Source organism: Lactuca saligna, chromosome 8 (genome assembly GCF_052625555.1).
Source record: "Lactuca saligna cultivar CGN05327 chromosome 8, ASM5262555v1, whole genome shotgun sequence".
Classification (NCBI taxonomy): Eukaryota; Viridiplantae; Streptophyta; class Magnoliopsida; order Asterales; family Asteraceae; genus Lactuca; species Lactuca saligna.
In genome coordinates, this window is record NC_136424.1 from 102874058 (window position 1) to 102887029 (window position 12972).

The 12972-nt window shown below is 35.9% G+C and overlaps 2 protein-coding genes across 2 annotated transcripts; both read right to left on the minus strand.

Annotated features, from left to right (window-relative positions):
• Positions 1–9233: 9233 nt before the first annotated feature.
• On the minus strand, positions 9234–10706 carry LOC145009963 (uncharacterized). The gene is made up of 3 exons (XM_078968570.1): positions 10188–10706; positions 9879–10110; positions 9234–9771 (listed from the first exon to the last, which is right to left on the minus strand). Exons 1-3 carry the CDS (start codon positions 10704–10706, stop codon positions 9281–9283), a joined length of 1242 nt encoding a protein of 413 aa, XP_078824696.1. The 3' UTR covers positions 9234–9280.
• Positions 10707–10918: 212 nt separating this feature from the next.
• Positions 10919–11907, minus strand: LOC145009964 (L10-interacting MYB domain-containing protein-like). The gene is made up of 3 exons (XM_078968571.1): positions 11829–11907; positions 11555–11781; positions 10919–11464 (listed from the first exon to the last, which is right to left on the minus strand). Exons 1-3 carry the CDS (start codon positions 11905–11907, stop codon positions 10919–10921), a joined length of 852 nt encoding a protein of 283 aa, XP_078824697.1.
• Positions 11908–12972: the final 1065 nt, after the last annotated feature.

The following is a 12972-nucleotide window of genomic DNA, read 5'->3' on the forward strand; positions in this document are numbered from 1 at the left end:
CATAGAAGCGGTTCCCATCCTTCGTGGTTGATCTAAAAGGTCCACATACATCGGTATGTATTAGGTCTAATAGTCCTTCACCCCTTTCACAAGTACTCGTGAAGGGTGACTTGGTCATCTTTCCAAGTAAACAAGACTCGCATGTGTCATCTTCCCTAAGGTCGAATGACTCCAACACTCCATCCTTTTGGAGTTGGGCTATGCGTTTCTTGTTGACATGTCCAAGACGACAATGCCACAAGGATGCTTTATCCATACTAGTGGAAGAATCAATATTCAAAACATCATTTCCTAAGTTATCAACAATCATAACAGTTTCATATATTCCATTACTTGGTATAGCTTCAAAGTAAAAGACACCATTTAGATAAACCAAAATAGAACCATTCTCATTATTAAAAGAAAATCTAAATCCTTGTCTATATAAACCATGAAATGAAATGATGTTTCTAGCCATTTCTGGCGAATAGCAACAATTGTTCAAATCTAAAACTAAACTATTCTTGAGCACTAAAGAATACACTCCAATCTTGGTCACAGGCGACGATCTTCTGTTCCCCATGATTAGATTGATCCTTCCTTGCTCCACATCCCTACTTCCTTTTAGTCCCTGCACATTAGAACAAATGTGATAACCACAACCGGTGTCAAGAACCCAAGAAATAGCATGATTAGAATCGTTAGATTTTATTGCATATATACCTGCGAAAGATGGCTTGATCTTTCCTTCCTTGATGGCTTGCAGGTAATCCGGGCAGCTTCTCTTCCAATGTCCTATCTTGTGGCAGTGGTGGCACTCTGCCTCCTTCGGGTTAGAGCAGGGCTTAGAGGGATCAACTTTGGTCCCACTAGAAGAGGAACCATCTCGGGCTTTCACCTTTCGATAGTTATTTGAAGAAGCTTTCCTCTTCTTTCCCTTCCCTTGACCAATAGCCAAGACAGGAGCAGCAGATGGATTGGGAGTTGGTGCAACAGACTTGTCCTTGAAATTGCTCTCAGCAACCCTCAAGAGACCTTGGAGTTTACTTAGAGTGACCTCCTCTTTGTTCATGTGGTAGGTCATCCTAAATTGGTTGTACATCGGAGGCAAAGAGTGAAGCACCATGTCGATCGCCAAGTCTTCGCCGAAGTCAACATTTAACTTGCGAAGGCGGTCGACATACCTTTGCATCTTTTGCAAGTGCACGGTAAGAGATTCTCCATGACCCATCTTGGCGGAAATCATGTTAGTGAAGATCTCGTAACGCTCTTGTCTCGCGTTTTGGTGGTACCTCTCCAACAAGTCTTGATGCATCTCGTATGGATACATGTCCTCGTAGGACTTTTGGAATTCAGAGTTCATGGTGGCGATCATGATGCAATGTACTTTCGTCGCATCTCGCTCATGAGTTTCAAAGGCGGTGATTTCGGCGGGAGTAGCAACTTCGGGGTTGATTTTCTCGAGCTTCTCGTCGGGGACATACTCTTTATCCTCATAGCGAGCAATGGTGCGAATGTATCTTATCCATTCGCCAAAGTTCGTTCCGTCGAAGGTGACCTTTTGGCAAAGGCTCATCAACGTGAAAGAACTAGCAGCAGCGTTGTTTGCGTTTGACATCTATAGAAAGGACAAAGATAGATTAGAACAAGAATCCCTAATTATCACCCAATAAGAAAAATTAGGGCTAGGATCCAACAATAACATTTACATACTAGAAAAGGGATGCCGTAATCCAACATGCAAATAAATTGAAGGTAAGTGAATGACGATTCACTAATTCTCCATCACAAAATTTAAACTTTTAGTCCTAAGTGTTTTTGAGAATTCCTAGGTTCGGATGAGATTCATTGAACTATTCAATGGCATGTTTAAATCTCGATATGCCCCTCTTGTTTGTGACTGGGATGCCGAGGATCACAAAGCGGGTGTGAATTACCATGCAAATTCACATGGTGCCTTCATTGTTACGATCACCTATTCGATGTGCCGGTAAACCACACACGCTCCATCGACTATGATAAACAATGAATCACCCTTTGCCACCTTCGCTTAGAACCAATTAGTGTGCCGGTAAACCACACACGCTCCACTAACATCTTAGCAAGGTACAAAGTGTAATTTCATGGGATTGCATCAATTCACTTTTCCTAAAGTAACTAAGATTGGGAAATTTTAAAAAGAAAGTTTAGTTACTTCGTATTTCTTATTATACTTTTAATGAGAGGATGAGGTTGCCCTATCCTACCCGTTCGGCTAACGACCCTCCACCAATCAAGCAAGCGGTGGGTGTGAGTGTACACCCATTAAGCACCATTTTATAGGCCGCAACCTTATACCCACCTTATAGATCGGCTTCGTGAATGAGGCCTACTAGCGGTAAGACTAGCATTTAGTTATACATATATATATTATTCTAGTAATATCATATAAGTATAGGGTTGCATTTTAAACTTTTCAAAATCTAGGGTTTGAAATTTAAGTTGTCTAAATTAAAACTTTTAATCACAAATATAAATTTCAAAACTTAAGGGTAGGTTTTAAACATTTAAAAACATAGAGGATCAAATAACAAATAATTTCAATCACCAATTAATATTCTAATTATCTTTATTTGATTTATCTTGATTTCTTTGAAGATAATTACCAAAATAATTAATTATTATCATATAAGGAAATTAAATATTTTATTAGATGATAAATATCTTTAATTAGATCAAGATAACAGTCATATTTATCAAAAAATCGGATTTACATTGATCTAATATGATTAAGGTAAGTTTCCATAAGATAATTATGAAAAAATCCCGAATCTGACCATTCCTGACGCTTGGACTCGCCGAGTGCACAAGGGGACTCGCCGAGTCAGGCCTACTCGACGAGTCCACCTTGGAACTCGACGAGTCAGTGACTCAAAACCCAAAAAATCGAATTTTGCAGGTTTGTTTCAGTTACACAAGCAACAATTTAAAGAAAACCAATCTAAGCTCTGATACCACTGTTGGGTTTTAGCCATAAGAACTTTCCTATGTGCGCATGCAAAACCCTATTGCTTGGATCTAGGCTTTCTAATAAACATGCTTTTGAATCCAAGACTTCTAATGGCTAATTAGGTTAAATAACAATATTAAACAGATCTAGAATCATACCTTTGAATCCCTTGTTGATCTTGGTTGTCTTGGAGCTTCTAGAGTCACAATTGTCACTCCTCTAATGGTTTACAAACACCAATAGCAAGCAAGATGATTTAGGAGAGAGGAGAGGGGATGGAATTCGACCAGAGGTTCCTTGCTTTAGGTTCTGAAAGGTTGTACACGAATTCCACATCCCAAGGGCCTATTTATACCTTTAGACTCCTTAAGGGTTTCACCCTAAACCCTAATTGGATAATCTTCTCTTAAGGCTATCCAAATCCATTCCATAGATAACCCTATGGACGATTTTGAGCTATCCTAAAGCTCTTAGAATCCGTCCAAGGTGTATCCTAATGGATTTATAGTCCAAAGTCTAACTATCAAACAATTGACAGTTTACACCCTCTTATTTAATTAATCTCTTTAAGTCACCAAATTAATACCAATTAATTTATGACTTATATTAATCAAATAGCTAAATATTATTCCTTATAATATTTACTCTCTCTTAATAAATCATCCTTCAAGTTGCTATGGTGAAGGCAACCCAAAAGGACCATGCACCACCGAATATAGTTATAGCCTTAGACACTATTCCAACAACGAGTTGAGGCGTCAACTCGTCGAGTCTCTCTTCTTAACTCAAAAGAAAAATACTTAAATTATGATACCTGGAAATCCGGATGTTACATTTTGTTTTTTTACTTCATAGATTTCTTCATCAACAAATGTTGCTACAATCAAACAAAAATAAATAATTTTGCTAAAACATAATACAATAGGAAGTTTGTTTACATTTAGTCATTGAACTTTTTAGAGGGAAACGAACTTTCGATTTTGTTCACATTTAGTCACTAAACTTTTTTTCGTTATCTATTTGCCACTAAACTATTGAAATTGTTCACATTTTACCCTTATGACCGGTAATAGCCGGTCATAAGGGTAAAATGTGAACAGATTCAATAGTTCAATGGCAAATAGATAACGAAAAAAAGTTTAGTGACTAAATGTGACAAAAGTCGAAAGTTCGTTACCCTTTCAAGTCATTATCCCTTAATCAATCAATAAAGATGAAAATGAAAATTTTCATATATGGTCCACACACTTCTGTTAATTACGAAATAGTTATATATATTTCAAGATCGATCCTCCCAAGAGGTTCTCTGTTGCACTTCTTCATAGCGAGTCTAATGCGAAACAGAGAAAGCAACTACAACAAAAATAAATCTTCACTAAAAGAAATTTGGGCTATAGGGACATCAACATGGACGAATTGAAGTGGACATTAAGACGATGTACAGCACGTTAGGTCACAGGTGCGACATCCAAGCCCCCTCTTAATGTGGGTGCTAATTCTTATATTGCCCTTTTTGGTGTCGTGGATAATATTTCTGAAAAAAAAGGGGGTTGGCTAATAAGACACCCTATTTTACCATTTAGACAACCCTAATTAATGTTTGAAATATTTTTATTGGTTGAAATTGCATTGTTTTCCGAAAAAGATGATTACAAGAAGTTGATTATAGGTTGATTTTTTATAAAAATGATTATAGGGTGTCTAAGGGGTGTCTTATTAGCATCACCCAAAAAAACACGATCTTTTTCTTCCCGTCTCTTTTAGTGCGGCCACCAACACCACTAAAATTATTGCCCTTAATGCTTTGTTGCCCTGATGGTGTCGCTACTATTGGTTTCAAATTCTCTCTCTCTCTCTCTCTCTCTCTCTCTACTATTGGTTTCAAATTCTCTCTCTCTCTCTCTCTACTATTGGTTTCAAATTCTCTCTCTCTCTCTCTCTCTACTATTGGTTTCAAATTCTCTCTCTCTCTCTCTCGCTACTATTGGTTTCAAATTCTCTCTGTCTCTCTCTCGCAATGAAAACAAATGTCTTTCTTTCTTCGAACACAACGGTGACAATGAAAACAAATGTCTTTCTTCCTTCGAACACAACTGTGACAATGAAAACAAATGTCTTTCTTCTTTCGAACACAACACATGGATTCATTCCTAAATTTGCCACATTTTCTTATGTGACAAAATATTGCAATTTTGTCCATGGACATGGAACTCAATCCAATTGGTATTTACTTGGGTGCGAATAAAGTAAACTAGTAAGAAACTCGGTGCAAATTTTTTGTCAAAAGAATTTACGTTGAACTATTTGATACACTAAATTCCATTTAATCAACTCTTAGAATTGGGTGCTTTTTTAAAATAATTCTTTAAAAAACTCAAAATCTTTTGAGTTGCTACAAATAATTTGGTCCACTACTCAAAATCTTTTGAGTTGCTACAAATTAAGGAAAATCGAGGAAAACTTGTCGGAAATCGCTCCACTGATTGTTCCTTTAAGGCTAAAGGAGTGATAAAACTCTTAGCATCTTGTCATGTCATCTTTTTGATTGTCAACTCATTTTTCTTCATTTAACAACTAATCTTAGTATTTGGTAAAGAGTAGTAACACTCCTAACACACTATTTTTTTTTCTTTTTCTAATTTAATTAAATTACTTTTATTTTAATACACAAACATTTTTTATGCACAAATATTAAGCAAATTTTATTTTTTTAAACCAACAACAATTAATATAATATAAATTGATGCAAGGGCAAAACAATAATTTGGTGTAACAAATTGATGACTGGACTAAAAGAGAGTCTCTTCTGGAAAAATAATAAGAGAAAAAAATAGGACACGTAAATTAGAAAAAAAAAATTACAAACAACAAATATAAAAAGGGCTGATGCACTTAAGAGAAACAAAATATTACATAACAAATATTATATAAACAACAATCGGAAGCTAGAAACAAACAAAGCAACTTACAACAAAGGAAAAGGAAAACTAAAAGCTATAAAACATAGTTAAAAACAACAAACAATAAACCAAAAGAGAACAAAAAATATTTACATGACTTTCTCCGTAAGCACTGTGAAAACAACAAGCAATCAAAAAAACAATGAGCAAGGCCGACAATAGAAAAAAACCACAGCAGGAGCAAAATTGGAGCAAGGGGCAAAACTGTCCATAATGGAAAAAAATCTAATATCACAGGATATAGATCATCCCAAAATAATGATCAAAATCATATAAACCCTTCCACATCATGTAACAACCGGATTTTTCAGGTATCTTGTATATTTGTGTTTTTGGTGATTTGAGAGGGGACTCGGCGAGTTGGAGCTCAGACTCGCCGAGTAGGGACGCGGATCTGGTCGCGGGATCGCGCCTGGACTCGGCGAGTCAGCGTTGTGTAATGAAACCCTAATTTCTCGGGTTTGAGACCTATTTAAAGGGCCTAATGGCCGTCATTTGTGCTCACCAGTCCCTTAACTGAAACCCTAATCGAGTGTGAGCATTTGGAGCAAAGTAGGAGGCCATTATTGATCTTGGAGGTGTCATTGTTGCAAGGAAGGAGAAGAACTAGCCAAGGGAAAGCAAGTGGAGCCACTTCTGAGGGTTTGGAGTCCAGAGCATCACTATTGTGGTAATAATTTCGAGTTATCTTCTACCTTGTTGATGTTTATCTAGATTTAGGGTTTGTTGAACCCTTTTGTGGCAAGATCTAGTGTCCTCTTGGTCCCTTATGAGGTTTGAACCATAGATCTGGACCCTTAGAGGTCCAGAGTGTCCCTTTACCCAAGCTTTTTGGGAATCAATGGAGGCTTTGGATTGGAATCCTCATGCCTTAGGTCAAAACTCCATTTATGAGCCATGGGGTGTGTTATGGGCACCAAGATAGAAGCTTTACGTGATGAATCAGTCTAGGGAGGCCAGATCTATAGATTGTGAAAGAAGATTTGACCTTAGAAGCAAGTTGGAGTGGTTACATGGCATGGACTCGCCGAGTCTGTTCATCAGACTCGGCGAGTAGTTTGAAGATTGCCTTGGGATTGCTCAGTGAGTGGTCCAATCGAGTCATGGGTAGACTCAGTGAGTCAAGGTGAATTAGAGAGGGATGACGAGTGGACTGAGTCGAACTGGGACTCGCCGAGTTGTTCTTAAGACTCAGCGAGTTGAGTCGGGGTGGCCCCGCGATTCTTCCAGGTGAAACTCGTCGAGTAAAGGGGGGAATACTCGACGTGTAGGAAGGGAATTTCAGAGGGTTGGTGAAAACGTCTAGACTCGCCGAGTCGCCGTAGCACTCACCGAGTCCGGTCAAAGTTGACCGTTGACCGTTGACCAGAGTTGACCTATGTTGACTTCTTAGGGATAGTCAACCTTAGAGATATAAAGTGTTAATTAGAGACATATGATGTTATAGGAGGATTAGAGCTCGGAGGATCGAGCACGAGGGATTTCCAGGATTCGTGAGATACCGAGATACGCGAGGTGAGTCTTCTCACTATACTTTACCTTGAGTAGGTAACCAGAGTTATGTGATAGAGTATTTGTATGCTATGTATGTTATGTGTTGTACTGCATTATTTCTATGTGATTATGTGGTGCATGTTTATCAAAGTTAGAACCTGAGGGTTCACAGAGTTTGGGTGAACGGACCCACAGAGTTATAGCCTCGAGTGGCTATTATGTGTTAAACGTGGTATTTTGGAGAACTCACTAAGCTTTGTGCTTACAGTGTTTGATGTTATTGTTTCAGGTACTAGTGACGACCGCGGGAAGGCGCCGGCTTGATCCGTACACACACACTCGGAGTTTTTACATTGTGATCTTGGGATTTTGTATTGACCTATATTGGATAATTAATATGGCTGTTTGATGAATATTAATCGAATTATGTTTTATAAGAAAATTCAAAAAACAATTGTTTTGAAATTTACGGTGTTACACATCAGGAGCAAAACATTGGAGAGATACACAAACCACATCTGGAGCCAAATAGTGGCAAGGGCAAAACCGTTCATGTGGGCAAAAAATCCATCAACAGGATAAAGAGCAACCAAATTTTAAGAACATGAAAATATAATCACCGAACCACCCTCTAAACAAATAGAGAAACAATATGGCAGAGCTTTTCGGTTTCTTTCTCACCTATTAACCTATTTAAGTTTTTGCCTTCTTGAAAATTGTTGTGTGAAGCTGTATAGGTTGAGTTGGATGAATACCTTTGCCAAATTAACATCAGTCTAACCCTACAACAACAATTTTTTCTTTAAGATTAACCAATTTTAAATAGAAACATTCAAGGTAGTACTTTTTTCATTTATTTATTTACAATATTTTATTTTAACCAATAAATTTGAATGATAAATTAATAGAAACCTTTTTAGCAGCAGGCCCGCATAATGTCGGTATTCCTCGATGCAAAACAGACATAAAAGAGACTTAGATCATACGATTTGATCTAACATCTCTCAAATTCAACAAAAATTTAGTGATGCGCACTTCATAGATGCAAAAAACAGCTTCAAATTAAGATTTGTTAATAGAAACTGCCATGGCTGCAAACATCTCGGCTGCTGCAATTGTGGAAATTCCATCACAAGCCTCCAAAAATTATCCTGCCAAGAGACAGTAAGTCTCAAACTTCACCCGATTTACTTAGACAACGAAAAATTCTTCATCATCGTCTCTAATTTAGGGTTTGGGTGTTTAGCGTTGGATGTAGTTTCTTGCTTTTTGATTGTTCGAAGAACATGATCAAAAGGAAACTGATATAGGAGGGTGTTTGGTTTAACTTTTGTGGGGCAAAAGTCCTTTTTGTAAAAAGACTTTTTGGAAAAGGACTTTTTGGAAAAGTTATTTTTTAAAATGTGTTTGAATTACCTTTTGAAGGGAAATGTCAAAAGTTAAAGTGTTTGGTTTAACTTTTATATGTAAAATGATAAAAAAAGGACATGTTTACATATTTACATTGATTTACTACTTTACATATATTATTTTATATATAAAAAATTTTAAACACATATTATAATTTTATAAACATTTTATTAGAAAATATAAAATATAAAATATTTCTAATTTTTTAGATTATACCATGAAAATATTAAAATTAGTACGTTCATACAAATTGTAAATAATTTATAAGAGGATTTTTTGTATTAGACCATGACAATATTAGAATTATGTTCATATAAATGTAAAATATAAATTACGTTCATATAAATTAAAATATTTCTAATTTTTTGGATTAGACCATGACAATATTAAAATTACGTTCATACAAATTGTAAATAATTCATAAAAAATATCATAGATAATATTACATTCATCTACGTAATGTGATTATATCTTGTGCAATAATATCCCGTCTCGCTGCCATATATAAATCATCATTGCTCGTGCGACGTGTACTTGGACCTTCTTCATAAACATCACTACCGGTATCACCTCGTACGGGATTGTAGGATTCTTGTTGTGCCTTATTAAACGCTTCATCAAACCTACCAACCTTTTGAATGTAGTTATGGATCGTCATCGATGCTATCACAATTTTCACTTGGTTCTTGTACTTGTAATTAACATGCATGTCTCTTAATAACGCCCACCTAGCTTTCCACACTCCAAAAGTTCGTTCAATGATATTTCGCAATGATGAATGGAGATAGTTAAATTTCTCTTTCGGTCCACGAGGTTCTCGAATAGTAGCCGTGTGTCCACGTCGAAAATCTGGTAAATGATAACGAATATTTGTGCCTTTGTATGGAGCAAGATACCCTCTCGTATTTGGATATCCAGCATCAACAACGTAATATTTATCTGTAAATAAAACAAACATTTATTATTCGTTTCAAACAAGTAGTAAAAACATAAAACTTGTATTCTAAATAATAATAATAAAAAAAAAAAAAAAAAAAAATACTAACCACCCGTTGGATAGGGAAAATTAAGATCCGGTCTCTGTAAGGCTTCATTGAAAATTCTTGTATCGTGTGCAGTCCCCTCCCAACCGGCCCAAACAAATGTAAAGCACATGTTAAAATCACAAACAGCCATTATATTTTGTGTTGCATATCCTTTTCGACAAATGTACTTCACTTCATCTTTTTGTGGAACAAATGCCCTAACGTGTGTCCCATCTATAGCACTAATGCAATCCTTCAAATTCAAAAATATATCATAAATAAATTATTTGTTAAAGTTTGACTACCAAGAAAATAAACATTGGATAATACCTTGAACATTGGATAATACCGAGGGTTATTTAATATATATTCGGGAACATCATCATTATAGTTTGCGTCTCGCTTGACGATGTCGGCACTCAGTTTTAGCACGGCTTTCAAAACTGTATGGAAATGCCTGTGAATCGTTTCCCCTGAATGATTAAAAAATTCTTGCACAAATCTATTGCTACACCCATGCACCAAAGTCATCAAGAATATTCCTACAGACTCCTCTATAGATACTTTTTGGGTTTGTTGTAACCCGTAATTTGTAGCAAGATCTAAGCATAACTGTCTAAAAACCGGTACGTTGAGTCTAAACAACTCATAACAACGTCTAGGATGGCCATTTAGTACTTCTGTAATAAACATGTGCCCTGTGCGATCTGATGTGTGACATGGTGTACGTAAGTTACGAGCGAGTATTATCCCTTTCAAAGCTAATCCACATAACATTTCAAATTCTCTATCCTCTTCCATTACACATTCTTCATTATCATTCGATGAATTAGAATCATCACTATCCATCGTACATAATACAAATAAAATGATGTCAACAATTAACACATAACATAAAGTCAAACAATAACACATAATATAAAATGTCAAAGGACAACACATAATGTCAAAGGATAATGTCAAAGGACAACACATAATGTCAAAGGATAATGTCAAAGGACAATACATAATGTCAACGGATAACACATAAATGTCAAAGCATAACACATATGGCTAAATCATTATTTCATAAGTAACTTAAGAAACTCCATCTTGGCTTCGTCGGTCGTTGGAAACATAAAAGCTTCACGGTTTTGCTTTTTGGTGAAGACAAACAAGGCTTGTGAAAAATTGTTGGACCCTTCACGAAAATCGGGGAACTTGATGATAATGGCCATGCAATCAGCTATTGTTGGGGACAGATTATTTTGTGGATAAGTTTGTGTGCTTTTTGATGATATGGTATCCAATAAAGCATCAACTTTTTCTTCATAAATAGAATTTTTACTCTTGGTTGGATGGTTGTTGGAAACAATCATAGACCTCTTCCTTTTACTTGAACTACTTTCATGGAGACTAGTAAAAAGAGGCTCATCATCATCTAAATTGATTTCATCACTATCTCCTTTGCCCTCCATATTTTCTTCGTTTGGATTTCTATTGTTTTGAAATTGTAATGGAGTCATAGTCTGATCTCCAACGGCAACAGAATCCCGAAACAAAAAAGCATATTTCTCATCAAATATGCTCAAATCTGTGTTCCTAAATTTGGCATAATCTTTATTCTCCTACAAGACAAAAAGATATTGTAAATCAAATATGTTCTATCTATATGCAATCATAACTTAAAATAATTTTAAAAAAAAAAGTAATCGTACCTTTATTTTCTCCTCCCACCACTCGGGGGACGCATCTACTAGGCTTCTCGTCCCACCGAGTCCGGTTTCAAGTCTCATTAAGCTGTCATAAAGCTTCCACTCTTTTTTCATGTTCTCCCATTTGTTTGTTATTTGTTTTTTTTCAAGGCTATAACCTATTTTCTCCTTAATACGTCTTTGTATATTTTCCCACCCAATTTTATCAAAGGAGAAAGTGGGTTTACGACCTTTTTTTTTTCAATCAACCATGAATCAACAAACACCATGAAGCTACGATTATCCCACCCAAATTTTGGTTTTTTCATTTTTAAAGATGTTTCACAATCAACATTTGTAGTGTTGTTATCATCCATTATCTGTGAATACATATAGTATTAACATTTAAGCAACAAACCAATTTCATTAACCCTTCTAAATGATTTCATTATTTTATCAAAATTCTAATCAAAATAGAAAAAATAGATTATCAGAACATATCAATTTCACAATATAGTCAATTTCGCTTAAACCTATTTTGGCACACCAATATTTTCAACAAAGAGAAACTTGTATTGTTTGTAATGTGGATGAAGTATATAAATAAGTGATCTCACAAACGACATTTAAGATGGTATTTAATACGCTTATTTTGCAACAAAATGATGTACAACATGATCCCATATAAGATGGTAAAAACTAAAAACCCTTTAATATTTCTTGTAATTTATTGCTAACTTGAAAAGTAAATTCATTTTTGTTTTTCAATCAAAATAATTTCATATGACATATAGTAAGCAACTCTAACTCGATTTCAATTCAAAATCCATTCTAATAATCCAGATTCTCAGATTTGGGTTTGCTTATGATGAAATTATGTTTGTATGTTGACTTTGGAAGTCAATTCCCAAAATATTGCAACACAAAATCAATGTGAACCTTTTTGTTCAAATATATAACTCTATTGCTATAATCCAATATCTAATGACGATAACATTTTGGTCTCAAAACACGACATTGAAATCGGAAGGAGCACATTTCACAGCAAATCAATTTCACAGCACATGATTTTCACAGCAAATCAATTACACAATATCAATTTCAGAAATCCGAAATCAAATTGAAATCGGAAATCAAATGGAAATCGGAAATCGGAAATCAAATGTAACATCATAGATCGGAAATCAAATGGAAATCGGAAATAGACAGGATGAGATTGCAACATCTGAGATCGGAAATCACATTTGAGATCGGAAATTGAATAGAAACAAACCTGATCGTGGGGTTGCAGTCGAACGGTGTCGCCGGTGTTGCAGGTCGCCGGTGTAGCTGGTGTTGCAGGTCGCCGGCGTCACCGGTGTTTGTTGCAGGTCGAGAGGTCGAGATGCGAGAGAGAGTACGTGAGCGGAGAGAACAAGAAGAAACTGTGAATGAGAGGGTGT

Bases quoted from the DNA above. Each gene is read 5' to 3' on its own strand.
- LOC145009963 (XM_078968570.1), bottom strand. From the start codon at position 10,706: ATGGATAGTGATGATTCTAATTCATCGAATGATAATGAAGAATGTGTA. The intron at 10,111-10,187 runs GTATTATCCAAT...TTGAATTTGAAG, and splicing joins GGTATTATCCAATGTTCAAG to GATTGCATTAGTGCTATAGA. The intron at 9,772-9,878 runs GTTAGTATTTTT...TTTTATTTACAG, and splicing joins TTTTCCCTATCCAACGGGTG to ATAAATATTACGTTGTTGAT.
- LOC145009964 (XM_078968571.1), bottom strand. From the start codon at position 11,907: ATGGATGATAACAACACTACAAATGTTGATTGTGAAACATCTTTAAAA. The intron at 11,782-11,828 runs GTAGCTTCATGG...GAAAAAAAAAAG, and splicing joins AAAATTTGGGTGGGATAATC to GTCGTAAACCCACTTTCTCC. The intron at 11,465-11,554 runs GTACGATTACTT...TTTGTCTTGTAG, and splicing joins GGTGGGAGGAGAAAATAAAG to GAGAATAAAGATTATGCCAA.